The 16,637-nt window shown below is 43.1% G+C and overlaps 1 protein-coding gene across 3 annotated transcripts in view; it reads right to left on the bottom strand.

The window, feature by feature from the left end:
- The window catches only part of NT5DC1 (5'-nucleotidase domain containing 1), a 159,240-nt gene extending 156,278 nt beyond the window's left edge, over positions 1 to 2,962 (bottom strand). For all 3 annotated transcript variants that reach the window (XM_054979042.1, XM_054979043.1, XM_054979044.1), the window contains exons 1-2: positions 2,785 to 2,962; positions 348 to 439 (exon numbers count right to left, since the gene is read on the bottom strand). In XM_054979042.1, coding sequence (XP_054835017.1) covers positions 348 to 439; positions 2,785 to 2,877 — 185 coding nt within the window. In that variant the 5' untranslated portion in view covers positions 2,878 to 2,962. The remainder of the gene's footprint in view (positions 1 to 347; positions 440 to 2,784) is intronic.
- Between the last annotated feature and the right edge of the window lie 13,675 nt (positions 2,963 to 16,637).

Raw genomic sequence — 16,637 nt, 5'->3', positions numbered from 1 at the left:
TTGCCAACTTTCCCCCAGTTCTCCTGTCTGTGTTAAACTGTTCTCAGTCAGGGCTGAAATCAGACATTCCTTTCCCTAGCATCCAGTTGAGAAGTTTCTCTCTGTTCAGCTTATGCTACCCAACCAGATTTATTGGAGTAACCTGTCATTCAAAGCTCTCTGTTTCTGTGAAGCATTAACCCTTCACAGTTCTTCAGCTGTTTGTACAGCACTTCTAAACTTTTAAAAAGTGCAGTCTGTCACACACACACACGTCTGAGAACATAGGCTCTAGTTTAAGGAATAATAAAAGTTTGTTAGTCTTTTAAGCACAAGACTCCAGTTGATTTTAATACAGAATCATTTACCAGAAATCCCAGCTCTCTGATGGCACATTCAGCAGTTCTTTATCATATCCTTTTTCTGTTATCAAGTACTGAGCAAAGCTGTCATATATGAGCTGCAAATTAAGAAAGAAAGAAACATTAACACTACATAAAATTACATCTACTGAGGTACCAAGATTCTGTCACTTCACTCTTTAGGGTCTACTTTCCAGTTTCACTACCTTGAGAAGAACTATTAACATCTTAGATTAACACTTGACAGCCATATTACTTTACCAAAACATGACATTTTCAGAAATATCATCATCCATGCCTCAAGGACTTCTGCTTCTAATAATGGCTGAAGCCAGTTGCTTTTTAATATGTGGGAAAATACACCTGTTCAGCAAGGCGGTTCAAGTTAAGGGAACAGTGTGGCAGTGATACTGTGACTTCCTCCATCCCAAAGAACCTGCTGTCAGCCTTTGTCTATTTTTCATAAAATCTACATGGCATGTATAGAGCTACCACTGCATGCCTCACTGAATAACATCTTTTTAATCCTTTGTGCAATCTTGCTACACCATGATGCAGAGAGCATTTCTTTGAATGAATCATTACATTTATTTATTTATTTATTTATAGTAATTTATAGTCCAATTAGTATCAAGTACATTTCAATACAGTATCAAGGACATTTCCATAAACAATACCATAGGGTAAATAGATAAAAGTTCAAAAGACATGGTATTAGCAAGAATCCAATACAGAGTTGAAAAATAGCTGAAATAGAACATAATCAATTCTACGACTGACATTAGACAACATGAAGCACAGGTTACCACCATAGGAGTACATATTTAAAGCAACAGATAATATGTAAGGCTACGGTCCCTACCTCATTAGCGAAACAATACTTCAGGCATATTTACATTACAAATTTAAATTCATTTAAGAATTACTCTCTCATTCCTGGAAACAATGGGAATTGCATGTAGAGGGGCAGCTAGGGACCTTTGCCAGGTTATCTCTTCAAATTACAACTCCAAGGACACCTTGTGAAGAACAGGTAAGAGTCAGTGAATTTTCAGAGGTTACATCTAATCTTGAACTGCCCTCCTTGAGGTTCACCTGGTGCTATGCCGAACATTTTTAAAACTCAAAACTAATATTTATTTGTGGTGTAGGTATATCTACTACTTATTACAGTTTTATCTTTCCCTCTGAGTCTGAGTTTAGATTCTCCACTTTTCCATTTTATCCTCACTACAACCCTGTGAGGTGATGCTGAAAGAGAATGATTGGCTGAAGCCCCCCAACCAGTGAGTTTCACAGCACGCAGGGTCTCCCCACACCAACTCCATTGCTCTAATCACTACCCCACACTGGATCTCATGTGTTATTGACTATATCAGGATGGTGAAAAGTCAGGCACTAGATCTTCAGCTGGATGCAGAATCCATTGACAATTTCCACCAACTCCCCCTTCCCACTGCAGATGCCCTTCATGTCATTCCTCTGAGACCCCTATCCCCGGGGAGCAGCAGCTCATGGACATTGGTGGGCTGCAGTATGGAACAGGGGGAGAGGTAGGCAAGTTCCATTACACTAATGGAAAATTTGTCCTGGGGTCCGAGTTTGTCAATCTCCACAGGGGCCTGGAGATTTCCCAGAATTATAACTGATCTCCAAATTATTGAGCTCAGTTCCCCTGGAGGAATGGCTGCTTTGGAGAGTGAACTCTATGTCATTACACTCCACTAAAGTTCTTCCCCAAGCCCTGCCTTTATCAGGCTTCACCACCAAATCTCCAAGAATTTCCCAATCCAGAGATGGCAACCCACCTATAACTATAAAATGGGAAGAATAGACTACAGAACGTTGGTTTTGCCTGTAAGTGTGTGTACTTCGTTTGCTTCTGTCAGAAATAGATTTTAACTATACTTTTCGTAAGTTAAAAAATGTGTTTATTTAAAATGCTGTTTATTTAGAAAACTTGAAAACTCAGAAGCCAGGCTATTCAAGCTGGAAACAACTATGCGCTAAACCCCATACCCCGCCAAGAGTATAAAGAAGTCTGTTGCTTTTTTACAGATTAGCAACTTCAGAAATGAGCACGACTTTTAACCCTGAACAATAGGCCTGCAAAAAGAAAAAGAAAAAGGCGTGCCCAGGCAAGGCAACCCACGCCGCCTCTTTCCGCTTCCTTCCACCAGGCTGACCCATTCAAGCTCGAAGTCTGCGAGGCTCGTTTTAACCGCGCGAAGACGTCAGCGCGCCGCTTTTCCCAGGCAGTGACACAAGCGGGCGTCCGCTAGTCACACGCTCACGCTGCTTTCGGCCCCCGGAGGAACCGGCCGGTGCCAAGGAGTCATCTTGCGGATTTTGCAGGCCGGCCAGCCTCGCCAGAAGCACCCGGTTGCTCAGCAAACGGCACTGCAGCTAGCGGCTCCGAGCGCCAACCGGCTCGCTTACTCACCCGGCTGCTTTCCACCAGGTGGTAGCGGCACAGCGTGTGGTCGAGGTCGAAGGCGAACACTTCACAGTCGGCCAGAGAGAAGGACCCGGCCATGACTGCGCGGCGGAGGGGGCTGACGGCCGCGAGTTCTGGGGACGGATCCAGGAAGGGGAACTGCGGCCGGGCTACGCGCGTTACGGCTGCCGCTTCCTGCGCTAGCTGGTCCTTCCCACTCTGCTGCTTGCCCGCAGTTGGTGGTCCGCGGCGCGCTCCAGAACGCCGTGTGCGTTAGGCCGCCTCCCCTTTCTCCCGCCTGTTTGTGCCTGGCCGCCCCCCAGACGTGCCTGTCGCTAGAGTCGGTGCATAAATGATTTGGAGGGGCCCGATGCCTTGCTTCCTCTTAAACGCGTGCTAGCAGCCCCAAGGGCCCTTCACTGGCTCCCGTAGACCCCTCAAATGCCATGACTAGTGGATTAAGCATCTTTCTGAGCATGTGCAGTGTGCATTTCCTTCCTCTTCACTGATATATGAAACGATTGCATATTTCGTGCTAGTAATTGCACTCTGCCTGCTTTGAAATGGAACAAGATGCATAGCCCTGTTTATAAAAGTAGAAACGAGCAAGAAAATAAAATTTGTGGTAGGGTATGAGCTTTCATGAGCTACAGCTCACTTCTTCAGACCAGTAACTGAAAGACCGATCATCACCAAGGAACTGGTCTAACTCTAAAACCACCCACCACAATATTGTTTTGAGAAACTAACAACATTCGATTTATATACTGCCATTCAGGACAACACTCAGAGGGGTTTACAAAGTGTGTTGTTATCCTCTGGACAATCATCCTGTGAAGTAGGTGGGGCTGAAAGCTCCGAGAAACTGACTGACCCAAGGTCACCCAAGGTTTCAGGAGGAGGAGTGGGAAATCAAACCTGGTTCTCCAGATTAGAGTCCTGCCATTGTTAACCACTACACCAAACAGGCCACCCCAAACTACCACACTCCAGTTCTTTGAACTTGTAAGTATGCACTGGGAGGAGTGGGCAGATCTCACCTTTCCTCACACTTCAGTCAACCTGATTGTATGTAGGAAAAAAGATGGCCCTGCCCTTTACTGGCAGAAACAAGGCTTGAACTCTGGTGATACTATTGTGGTTGCAAACCAACACCCACTGAGGGCATTCATTTCTTAAAGTGACAGGCATTGTATCATTTTGGAGAGGTTTAATCTCTCAAGATTTCAGATTTTTCTGCAAACTGGGGGGCCTTTCTCAGATATGTAGAAGATCAGACTTGTTTGTTCGTGGCACTAATCTCCAAATTTAAATATTCAACAAATTTTGGCCATGTTGAGAATTAGATATATTGCCTCACAGCCACCCTGTGAGGAAGGTTAGGCTAAGAATGTGTAACTGGACCAAGGTCACCCAGCAAATTTCCATGGCAGAGGGGGGATTCAACCCTGGATGTCCCAGATCCTAGTCTATGCTCTAACTACCACACTGTGATGGGTTGTCATTGCTGAGTATGCAGAGATATTTACAGTGGCAAAGGATTATCTTCATGCTGGATTCCCCTTTATTTTCTATGTGCTGGTCCACTGTGACAGCTGTTTCTCCAGTGCCTCACATAGCTGCACCCATGTCAGAATCTGACAATTTGCACCCCCTTACAGAGAGCTGGGCTACTGCAGTAGCTAAGATCATGAACTGTTGGTCAGAAAATCCCCACTTCAGGATTCTTTACCTATTTTGGAACAATCCTCTGTAGGGTTGCCAGCGCCAAGTTGGGAAATTCCTGGAGAGCTGGGGGGAGAAACCTGGAGAAAGTGGGGTTTGGGGAAGGAAAGGACCGTGGCATGGCATAATTCCATAAAGTCCACCCCAAAAGTAGCCATTTACTCCAGGTGAATTGATCTCTGTGGCCTGGAGACCAGTTGTAATTCCGGGAGATCTCCAGCCACTACCTGGAGGCTGGCAACCCTAGTCCTCTGCCATGTGCTCTGAAAGCAGCACAAAGACCCCATTTTACCCCCAAAATCTTGTTGGTCTTTAAGGTGCCACTGGACTCCTACAAAGACCCCAATAGCTGAATTTAGCAAAAATGTGTGTTGCACTGTATTCATGAATAAACATGCCGAACACATACCAAATAAGCATGTTACTGAGGTTGCCATTTATTTCCTGGAAGAGATCCAATTCTTTAGCTGCTGTGGGACAAACAACAATTCAATAGGGAAACTTTTCCTAGTTTGCATGCCATGGAGCTGTGAAATGGTCAGGTACCCTTGTGAAAGACAACATGATAACATGTAATCAGAATTTGGTAGCTTTTCTTAAAGTCAAGAAAATGATGATGTCTATTGGAAATATGTTAATGGGCTTCTTTTAACCAGCAATGTATTCACTATGAATATAAAACCATCCACTGAATAAAACACTATGAAAAACACCTTATTTGCATGCCAATTCTTCACTGTAACCACTGATGAGCCAGATTTTCACAGGTTTGGGTGTTTGGTATTTCATGGTCTAAAGCTAGCTGACAAACATATTTTAGCTTTGGATGTTATGAGGAAGCCTGGTACCTTAAAGAACAATAAAACTTTGACATTCAAATGACCGCATTCAATTGTAGGTCTTTGTAATACTGATTGCAAATGCTTTTTGCAAGATCAGAGTTCTTTACTGGCTGATAAGCAAACAAAGAGAATTCATAGAATCAAAGTACGTCAGAGATTACCAATTTCTAATGACCTTTCATTGTCTTTTACTTTTTAATTTCTAGACTTGCTTGTAAGTCCTAGTAGAATTTACAGACATGAATGTTCCAGTTAACAATGCTCTAGCTTTGTTGATTGAACATAAATTGTCAGAGTATTTCAGAACTATACTGTAGAAAACTTACATGAGCTTTACTGAAATAAGATTGATGAAATAACCCATGTTATGATATTTTCCATCAACCACTTGGAGGAATTATAGACTGTAATTATAGAGTAACAACTATCATGACAGTATGGAATCTGGCACAAAATTCTGTCCAAAGATATATATAAAGAAGGATAAATGGTATTTTCTGTCTTGAAAATGTTTTGCACTCCTGTTTCCTGTAGAATTTCTGCACATTTTAATAATCTAATTCAAAAGCAAAGTATCAGTTTTTCGCATGCATAAATACGTGTATTTTCCTCCCTGAAAACTACATAACTTGATTAATTCTTTGCTGCCCATCTTTTCCAGTGGGAAAGACCATTTCAGACATAATGTCACCGTGGCAAACTTGGGTAACTACCACAAGTTCACTCAGCAGGAGTAGCAGCCAGACACAACATCCTAACACCCATACCATTTATGTACCCATACCCAGTTGCTGCATTTCCACTTAACATTTTTACTCTTTAAAGTGATTTGCAGCCTGATTCTAAAATTACTCAGAAGTAAATATCAATGAATTCAGTGTGACTAATTGCATAGGAATTTAGCTCTAAAGTTATCAGATACTAAATGCCTGCTCCAAACCTTTCAAATAAAGGGCCCAGGTTTAACCCCAGGAAGCAGTATAGGCCGCAGTATGCTATAAATGTGTCCCTAGAAGTCACATGACATCAGTCATGTGACAGGAAAAGGAAGAGCTGCTAGAATTCTCTGTGTAAGGGGGAATCTTTTTCACCACTCTGCCTGATTGTTTTGTATATGTAGAGAAGCATAACATCCCCTGCTCTCTATAGACATAATAGCAATGTTTTTCCAAAACGCAGCAAAAACTGATATTTCTGTGACCTATAGGCAGAAGACATGGAATGAAGACAGCATTAACTTGAGATATGTAATCTTAAGACTACTTATCTGGAAATAATTTTTAATTGAAATCAATAGTTAAATGTAGTTTTGATTTTCTCCTAGGGCTTCCAGATGCCTTTTTTTTTAATCAGTAATTTTTAAAAAATTGTTGATGTGACAAAATTGTTTTTTTAATGAGTAATTGTTGATACGACAATGCCTTTTAGTGATGCAGGGAAGCGGGAAATGGAGCTGTGGGGGGTTGATGCAGGGAAATAGCACTAGTGTTGATGGACCAAAAAAGATCCAGACTGTTCCATCCGCAAGACAGCCCCCCCCCATACCTCCAGCTTGCTGTTATCTTTACAAAAAGATTGTAGTAAAGCAGATATAAAAAAGATTGCCGTAAAGCTCTGAAAAACCAGAAGGTGCATGAACGCATGACAATGCTGTTTAGAAATGTGTGTGTGTGTGGGGGGGGGATATCATCCTGCCATTAGCACCTAAGCTGCACTAAACACTTGTTGTAAAAGCAGCCTTACTGTGATTTTCCATTTGGATCCAAATCTTAACCTTTAAGATTTCAGCGGAAGTTTAGGTCTACAGTTGTTTATGCAGCATCAAGTGCCTCTTTACTATGTTTTCTGGGAATGGTGCAGCAATCTTTCATTTTGGCTGTAGAGTAAGGGGACTCCAAACTGCAGTTTACCAGATCTCTAGGCCTAAGATGACAAAAATATTTACATATGCAGCTGCTCCCCTATATATAGCTAAATGCAAGCATAATATCCATAAGACATATTTTTAGGATGTTAGGAAATGAATGAGGTGGGCACGACTCTGGTGCAGCAGTGAGTAAATGAAACAGTTGTATTGTCCTGGTAAGGTATGAGTCATTGCTCAGATAACTGCTAGATTCTGGCCTTGCCTGTACTGTTCTGGGTTCATTCAAAGTACTTGTACTTCTCATCTTTTCCTGCCTAGGCCTTCGTTAGATCTGCCACAGCATTTCTTCTGAGCTCCAGTTCCATTTTTCTAGGATTCATTTTATTCCCATATGTCTGTGTACTAATGTAGATATGGAATCACTATGTAGAACATGAATCCAAAAATACTAGAATGTGCAAAAATTTTACCAAATTTCCCTGAATGTGAGCATAATCTAGAAACACTCTTACCGAGGCAGTTAGAAAGTTGTTGGGCTTTGTAAACTATTATGCCAAGTTTCATGGAACATACCCGTAAAGTCTATTCTCAAAGAAAATGACTATTTCACTTTTTAAAACTCTGTTAACAAAAAGAAAGAAATGTTCTTTCTAAACTACAACTTCTGCCCAGTTAGTGTACCTCGAGTTGCAAAGTGAACCTTTTCTCTCAAGGCATGCAAAAAGGTCAACTGTCTTAAAATGGAATACCTCAGTTTAGGCAAATGTGAGTCTACAATTTTATTTAAAGACGGAAGTACATTAGCTAAAGAGATTTGCAGAGGGGTCATAATTCACTTTGAAAATGTGCTTCGGTGTTCTGAGTAATATCTTGTGTAAGTAAACCTGTTGGAAATAATGAGTACTTATTCTACTTCTAAAAGGCTATTTGGGAAAGTAATGGCAATTTCCAGCATCCAGCTAGGGAAGCCATTTTGTCTTTGCTTTCTGAAACACCATTATAATGCATGACACCAATTAATATATAAACACTAGGTATTTCATATTCTTGTGATATGCAGCTGTGATATACATTGCACTCCTAAGAACAGTTTCCTAGAAGTAAGCCCTATTGAAGAGGCCTTAGATGGATTCTGAGTAGATCTGCTTAGGATTGCTCTTTTTACACTGATAAAAACCTAATAAAAATTAGTAATGAGAAAATAACATTGCAGTCATGATTTTACCAACATTAAATTCCTAATTTACAGCTAGGGATGGGGGTTTCCCTACATTGTCTAGGGTTGTGCACCCAAAAAATATTCGGGTTTCCCGCTTAGGGTTTACCCGAAGCGGGAAAACAATTTGGGATAACCCAAATCCCGAAGCGGCAAATCCCGAAGCTGCTTCCTCCTCTCCAAATTTTTAAAATCTTTGCCCCTCCTCCCCCGCACATCTCATAGGTCAACTGGAGGCCTTCTGCCATGGTGGGAGGCCTGGCAGGCCTATCAGGCTGTGTTAAATGTGTAATAGGCAATTAAAAAAAACATTCTCTCTTGGAAAACGATTTGTTTAAATGAAGGGCTATAAAGTGAGTTTGGTGTTTAGTTGGGAATTCATCCTCAGTGTATGCAAGGAAACAGTATCCTGAATAACAGTCAGATCCTGTGCGGGGAGACTGGAACACAAATGGTGCACCAAGAGAAAGATACAAAGTGTGGTGTGAAAATCATTTCATAGTTTCTAAGCCAGGAGTTCCCAATGTGGCCTCAGCCTGTATCACCTGAGAGTATCTTCACAGCATGACTATAGGAAAGCTGTGTGTATACAATAAAATATTTTAAATAATATGTTTATTTTAAAAGGCATCCTGTTAAACAGAGCTTCTGTCTGAAATGTTGAAGAGTTACTTTTAGAGTTATGCATGACTTCACTCCCTGACATTTTTTGGATGGTGCCAATTCTTGTGGCAGCCATTTTGTGGTTGGCTGCACCTGTGGGGGGGTGGCTAGCACTTACCTTGTGCCAGTGGTGTGCTCTCTCTTCATGCACTTGCAAAGCGCGTAGACGCTCTTGTGCTTGCACGATGACATCACTCCAGGAAGTGATGCCATTGCACCAGCCACAAGAGTGCTCCCACACAAGAGTGCTCCCATATTTTGGAAAAATATGAAATCTATCTATCTATCTATCTATCTATCTATCTATCTATCTATCTATCTATCTATCTATCTATCTATCTATCTATCTATCTATCTATCTATCTATCATCTATCCATCTATCTATCTATCTATCTATCTATCTATCTATCTATCTATCTATCTATCTATCTATCTATCTATCTATCTATCTATCTATCTATCTATCTATCTATCTATCTATCTATCTATGATATAAAAGATAAAATAATAAAAGGAGCACCTGTAGCTTAAGCCAGATGCCCTTAGTGGCTGTTTGTGGGAATCTAGCAAGTGTTTTCATCCCAGTCATGAAAGAGGTAAACTATTTGTGTTACTTACTTAATTAGTAAACTTACTTTGCATGTAACCATTAGGACTTTGAGTGAGGTTCCCACTGTAGAAAGGGGAGTCTCCATGAATAATGAAATAGAATTTGGATTTCCAATTGGGCAACTTGTTTATGGGGGGGGGGGCGCAATTAAGTGATGCTGTATACTGAAGTTTTATTGCTCTGTCTACTAGTCTTTTAGTCTTCTACTACCACTAATAGTCTCTACTCTTTTCTAGCAGGATGTAGCCAGCTTAGCAATTTATTATTTTCTCCAAATGTAACCCTATTTTTATCCTTTAGTAAAGTATTCTTACAGAGCTACACTGGAGAGTGTGTGAGTCTATTCTCATTACTTCCAATGAGCAATCTTTGCACCAACTCTGTTAGATTTTCCTACACTGTTGCTAGGCAACTATAACAGTTTAGCCAGTATTCAAGGCTTGGTTTTTGTCAGTAAAAGGTTGGGGGTGGGGGGGAGGCCTCTTTCCAGGGCTGTTTTGGCCTTTGAGGGAGGACTCTCTGAGTCTAGGCCCAGAAGCAACCACCAGTAGACTTGATATCAAGTTATGTGGTATCAAGTCACCCAACATTAAATTGGGGGCTGATTTTTACAAAATTGGTCCCTGACATGACCCATCGCTTCTTTGTTGCATTGGGAATGATGTCACTCCCGGCGCAACGTGTAAGTGTTCCAGAGCACGTGTGTGCTTTGTACATGCACAAGGCCCTGCTAACACTCCACCTAGGAAGGAGAACCCCTTCACTCAAGTATTGGGTGAGTCAGCAGGGGAGCCATGGTGGTGGTAAAACTGGGGTCAGGCACGCTGTGGGAGAGCCATTGCTGCTGTTGCTGCCACCTCAGAGTTGAGGTCAGATGGGACGACAGAGGCACACACACCACCTTTGAGCTGCCAAACCTGGGGTTGGGTGGTCTGGGCGGATTAAAATTTTGGAGGGTGGGTTATTCCCCCTCAAACAAACCTCTCTGCAGATCTGCCACCTCCAGCCCCATTTCTCCTAAGCAGTCTCTGAGGTGTTTAGGCATGCTGTCCATTCAGCCATAGCCGATGCAATACTGTTGAAAGCCATGCTGTCTGTTTTCTTGTGGCACTGCAGATACACAGGCTGAACAGGAGGAACAAAGACAGGAGCCATGCAGACCTCAGCAGAAGTGGTGGTATGGGTGACAGTGATGGGGGAGGAAGGACAGTCCCTGCTCACACCCTGCCTAAGAAAGATGCTAGCGTTCACCCAAGAAAAGGGGCTGGGGATATCTGGGTGAGCTGGGGTTGCCCAGGAGGAGAGCCACTGCCACAAAAAAGCTGCATCGGGTGGCCTGCTCACAAGCTTCTGCAATAGTGAATCTGTTGGGGGTGGACAGACAGGAGGAAACTACCGCCTCTGCGTTGAACATAGGAGCAGCCCTAGGGAACTTACAAACATTGACATGGAAGAGCAGCAATGGTGGGCTGGGAGGACCAGAGAGACCAGTACGCCTCGTTGGAATCTAACCCCTTGATTTTTGCAAAGCCCTGCTGTTGTATGCTTTTATATATATATATATATATATATATATATATATATATATATATATATATATATATGGAAAAGGCTCATATTTGATCTGTATATTAGTAAGAGTTCTGAAAATAAGTTCAAAGTATATAGGAAGAAAACATGTTACAGACTTTCTTTGATTTTTTTGAATCCAGAATGTATTCTAAATCTGGCTGCACTGTTATAAATCTGGCTGTCTTGATAATTGTGAATGCAGTTGTTACCAGCATGAACAGGTGGTTAGGTGGTTGGAGATCAAGAAAAGAACATACTGTTCATTGGAAATCTCATTCTGTTACTTTTGAAGGTGACACCCTTCAGGTAGCAAGAAAGGCAAGAAATTGTTTCAGATTTGATTTTGGATACACAGAGCTGGGAGTTCAGCTTTACTAGAAACCGCCCAGAGAGCTTCAGGGGTTCCACAAAGTTTCCTGTAGGAATCAGATGAAGGCTCAATAGTTTTGCAGAAGGCTATTTGCTTTCCACAAACTGTGCTCACATACTTATAAATAAAACGGTATTACGAAATAAATAAATTGGAATGATCCAGACAGGACAGAAATTATGCCGGTTGGGAAGGAGAAGATCGTGAAGGACATTGTGCTTCCCATCCTCAAGAGGGTTCAGTTGATGCTTGCTGACTTAGTTAGGGGTCATACTGGATCCAACATTGCTGCTGGTGAAGCAAGTTAATGCAGCTGTAAAATAAGGCCTTTTTCAAACTCAGTCTAGCCTGTAAGATTGCACCCTACCATGGCATGGTCAGTCTGGCCACATGGGGGTGGCTATGCGTGACGAGAATGTGCCCTGCTGGCAAAAGCAATATCTGGCCTTCTCAGCCAGCAAGCCATGCTGCCCAGCCCCCCCTTACTGATGCATACTGATGGGGCATAAACTAGCAGACTCTAATTCATTGTTGTCTTGTGGCAATGGAGGCAGTAGCCAGGTTCTTTCTGGTGGACTTCGGGTTTCTGTCAGGTTCTGGCAGTTAGATCCCCATAGTACTCCACACACTCCAAGGTGTACGTTAAAGTAACTTTATTAGAGATCTATCAGTATCAGCATACTCAGATAAGGTCATTGGCAGAAGTGATGTATGGGAGTTTGGAGGGGTCAGTTATAGAAAAGTTTCCACTTTTGGGATAAGGATGGTTGAGATTCTGGCGCAAAGGGGTCAGAAGGGGGAGGGAGAGCTTTTGAGACAGGAGAGGAGAGGGACTGGAGGAGAGGAGCAAAAATGAAGTCATTTTCAGTTCCCAGGCTCAGCCGGCCTTCAAGGACGTACTCTCAGGCAGCTGTGAAAACAAAAGTAGACGCCACTATAGGCACTGTTGCCAGCCACCCCCTTCTGAATTATGGACTCTGTTACTTGTGCCTGTCTCCTGCCTTTCTGAATTATGGACTCTGTTACGTGCCTGTCTCCTGCCTTATGGACTCTCTCGCCAATGCCTGCCCTCTGCCTCCCTGGATTATGGACTCTCTCTCTTGCCCCAAGACCCACTGCATGCCTTATGCTGGGCATGAACTTTCCTTGGGCCATGAACCTGGCAGCTAGCAACAACGCACAAGCCCGCAGGATCCTCTGTGAGACAGGCCAGGCGCCCCCTGGTCAGTCCCCACAGAGGAGCCACCGCAAGACGATCCTGGGTCCGCCATCCTACCCAGAGCAACATGCTAGCGAGCCCACAAACGCAGAACCAGGGGACAGCCATGTTCCCAGGCAGCAGGAAGTTACTGCGGACAGTTTTCCCGAAGCCCACCATCTCACCACAAGGCTCCTGTCACATTCCGAGGTCAAGCCTTGCCCTGATTTGCAGATCGCTTGCGAAAGCCCCGGGACAACAGCAGCGTGCTGACTGTACAGGACAAATAATGGACGCTTATCAATACGACCATCAAGCATTGACATTCTGGGCCAATCCCATCAAGAGCAATCCGGCTTCCTGACAAATCCAATCATCCTGCCCTGCACTCCTTCCCTTCTTTTTGTCCTGTCCCCAAGGGTGTCACAATCACACAATCAGATTCTAAAGTGACCCACCAAACTCTTGATATGAACCCATCATATCTTTTGTGAAAACATCCTGAGGACCATTTCCGAGGCAGCCCCAAAGGGCCCCCGCCTCAGGACACATTTCGGCTATTTAAGCAGGCTCTGCCTGATACGAGGTGTGTGTTCGCTGCGCTTACCCTCTCCATACCAAGACAGACCCTCTGCGTCTATATTGTGGGCACTGTACATTGCTCCCCCAACCTTGCTGCTGGAATCTCTGCTTCTCGCCGTGATCAGGTAACGTATCGCCTCTCTCCCATCGATCTCAAGTGGGAACCTGCTAATGCAATTGTGTCTTAGCTCTTTCTAACTTTTGTTTCTTAGTTCTCGTATGGTTGATGTATGTAAGTGCTATATTAGGCATACGCAACACTTTCAGTAAACGTAATTTATTTGAATACTGGCCTCCTCTTTCTTGTTTGAGTAATCCGGAAGACTGACTCTGGTATACGTTGGTTAAGGATCCGTGCTAGCTCTGACCGAACTGCTTATTAATTTCCCCTATAAAAGTGCAGTTCTGGTATCAGCACCTGCAAGATAAGCAACTCTCAGCCAAGCAGACTATCAATAGGCAACTTCGTGTACTCTTAGAGGATCATTAACCACCACAGAACACAGAAAATACAGCATTTATGCAGACAGACATATATGATAGTTTCAAACTGTCACTGCAGCAGAATCCAAGCCTCCCCAGTTCACAGGCAATTCATCAGGGGCAGGGCCTCGAAGGAAGGCAAAAGGCACATTCTGGCCAGTTCTGGTCTAATGTTTCTCCATTCTAGTTACAGTCGCTGTGGTGTGCTGGCTGGTGAGTTGGCAACATGGTGGATGCTGTGCAGGATCGCTGCAGTGATGGTGGGAAGCGGGCAGGTGATGTGAGTTGGTGGTGTGGATGCAGTGAAGCACTGAGATAACTAATGCAGGTGCTTGCGATCCGGGTGGCCAATGCCCGGTTGCCCAGGGTTTTTCACATACTGTTCACCCTGTAGCTGGCCAAGAAGGAATTTTTTCTTGTGGGGCCAGAATGACTGTGGCTTGTGGGGGGGGTCACCTTCCTGTGGGCATCTGGGCAGTGGCCGCCTGAGATGGGAAGGGCTGCAACTTTGTTACAGCCATTGGGGCATTGGTGGGAGTCGGGCAGCATGCCTGCCTCTTGTGATGGTTTTTGAGGCATTGGGCTGGATCCACTAGGGTGATCATACTGCTGAGCTGGCTCATCCCTCCCTTTTCAGGGTTCCCTTAAGGGATCTGGGGGAAGCCAAAAGGTACACACCTGGGTTGGCCATTGCAAGCTTCATCCTGGGTGGCTGGAACCCCCTGGGCTTCGTCCTCCTCCTGCCATTCCACAGTGCCCAGCAGATGTGTTGGGGAAGTGTCCATCGAGTGGCAACGGGCTGTTCAATAAAGTGGATCTGTTGCCATATGCCTTTCCAATACTCCAATGGCTGTAATCAATAAAGATGTGGCCTGTTTTCACCCCAAAATTTGTTGTGTTGTATATTTATTGACTGGGGTGCCAGCCTCACCATCATTAATATGGATGCAACTGCCTCCCCAGATGGAGGCTTCCCTAGAACATGACAGATTCCCAGTCACTTAGTGGTTCCTCTTCTTTGAAAAGGGGTGTGGTGAAAGGCTGAATGCAGAGGCCACGGTGTTTCTGTGGCTAATTACTATTGGACCTATGGCTCTGCAGCAGTGATTGGTTGTGTTTGAAATGCAGGTAGACAGGGAGAACAACTTTTTCCTTTGGGTTACTTCCTATCTGCTTCTTGGCTCTCACAGCAACAAAACTCTAGCTGGAATCCTTTGATGAGGCATACTGGTTGCTATGTGCACAAGGGCAGCTGGTTTTTAAAGACAGACTTAAGAGAAGAGCATCTGACCCAATTGTATCAACACTATACAATTGTATAAAGCTATACACTTCCCCTTAAATCAAATAATCAGATCTACTGAAGTAAGGCTATCACAATAATTCCTTGTCCTTCTTGAGATTCCTTTGCCTCAAATCCTGCATTCTTCCGATAAGTTGGAATTAGTCTGGTTATTCTGCTTCTAGTGTTAGTAATAACATATCATGTTTATGTGATAGTGGGGGAGCTTCGCTGCCAGTGAGGAAAGGTAACCATGTTTTAAACAGGAATTGCCTTTCTGCCTTATTGTGCCTCATTTTTCCTTTTCTCAGAGTAGAGATGACCTCCAGCACTGGTAAGAAGCAAAATACTGCCTAGTATTAAAAGAAGAAAAATGCAAACTAGTAAGGAGTTTTTCTAGGTAAGAGGATGGCATTGTTGCTGTTCACCAGATTTTTGGAAATGTGTGTGTGCCTATTGGCCAGACTAGATGTGACTATGGCAGATATAAGTCAATTATATAGAAAGAGGAGCAGAATATATTACAAATACTAGTGCGTGGATAAGAATCTAGGCCTCTCCTTGCATCTGACGAAGAGAACTGTGATTCTCGAAAGCTTATGCTACAATAAAGTTGGTTAGTCTTAAAGGTGCTACTGGACTCTTTTTGACCTTGCAAGTTAGTTTCCCTCATTTTTCAACGGGTGCTTTCTCCTTGCCTGGCTTCTCAAATGGAAAGTATGCATGGTTGGGAGAAAAGTACTTGAGAGAGGGCCTACACTGTAAAAAGGTAAGCAGTGGATAATGCGAGAGTTCTTTATTTTTCACCAGAGACCCAATTTAATGTTTTTAAATATATTGATCTACCATCTTTTAGTCTGATTTAACACTTAAAAAAGAAGCAGTAGCAAGGAATTTGATTAACACATCCATTAGAATTGTATAGTGGATAGAATCTGACCTCTGAACAGTCAGAAAGTAAATTTAAAAGCATTAATTTTTTAAAAATGGTACATACATATCAATGATTATGTGTATTAATGGATATCATCAGGCAAGTCTCTATCCAGCAAGTGCTCACAATAGTTACACACAATAAAGTCATGAGGCACTGATTTTAGTGGGTTTAAACTGGGTTTAAACTCGAGTAACTCTATCTAGTATTGTACGACTACTTGTTTCCACTTCTCAGTGATAACTGCACATTTATTATGCACTAAAAATATTATCTGGAAAGGCATACTGGCTGAGAAAAGGGAGCATATGTTTGAAAAGAGGGGGAGTGGAGAGAAAAAGAAAGTAAAGACCAAAAAAAAAAGGATTGTCCACATTGCAGAATATTAAAATAGCAAAGCAATCAGGTTGGTTATTCATTACCAGCAGCCAGAAAGCGTGCAGAGCCTTGCAGCTTTGAGAACACATTTGAAGAGAATAAAGAGAGTGGGAGGAGCAAAGGTAGGAAGATTATG

Source organism: Eublepharis macularius, chromosome 1, assembly GCF_028583425.1.
Source record: "Eublepharis macularius isolate TG4126 chromosome 1, MPM_Emac_v1.0, whole genome shotgun sequence".
Classification (NCBI taxonomy): domain Eukaryota; kingdom Metazoa; phylum Chordata; class Lepidosauria; order Squamata; family Eublepharidae; genus Eublepharis; species Eublepharis macularius.
Note: the sequence above shows the minus strand (reverse complement) of the source record. Positions and strands in the feature narration are given on the sequence as shown.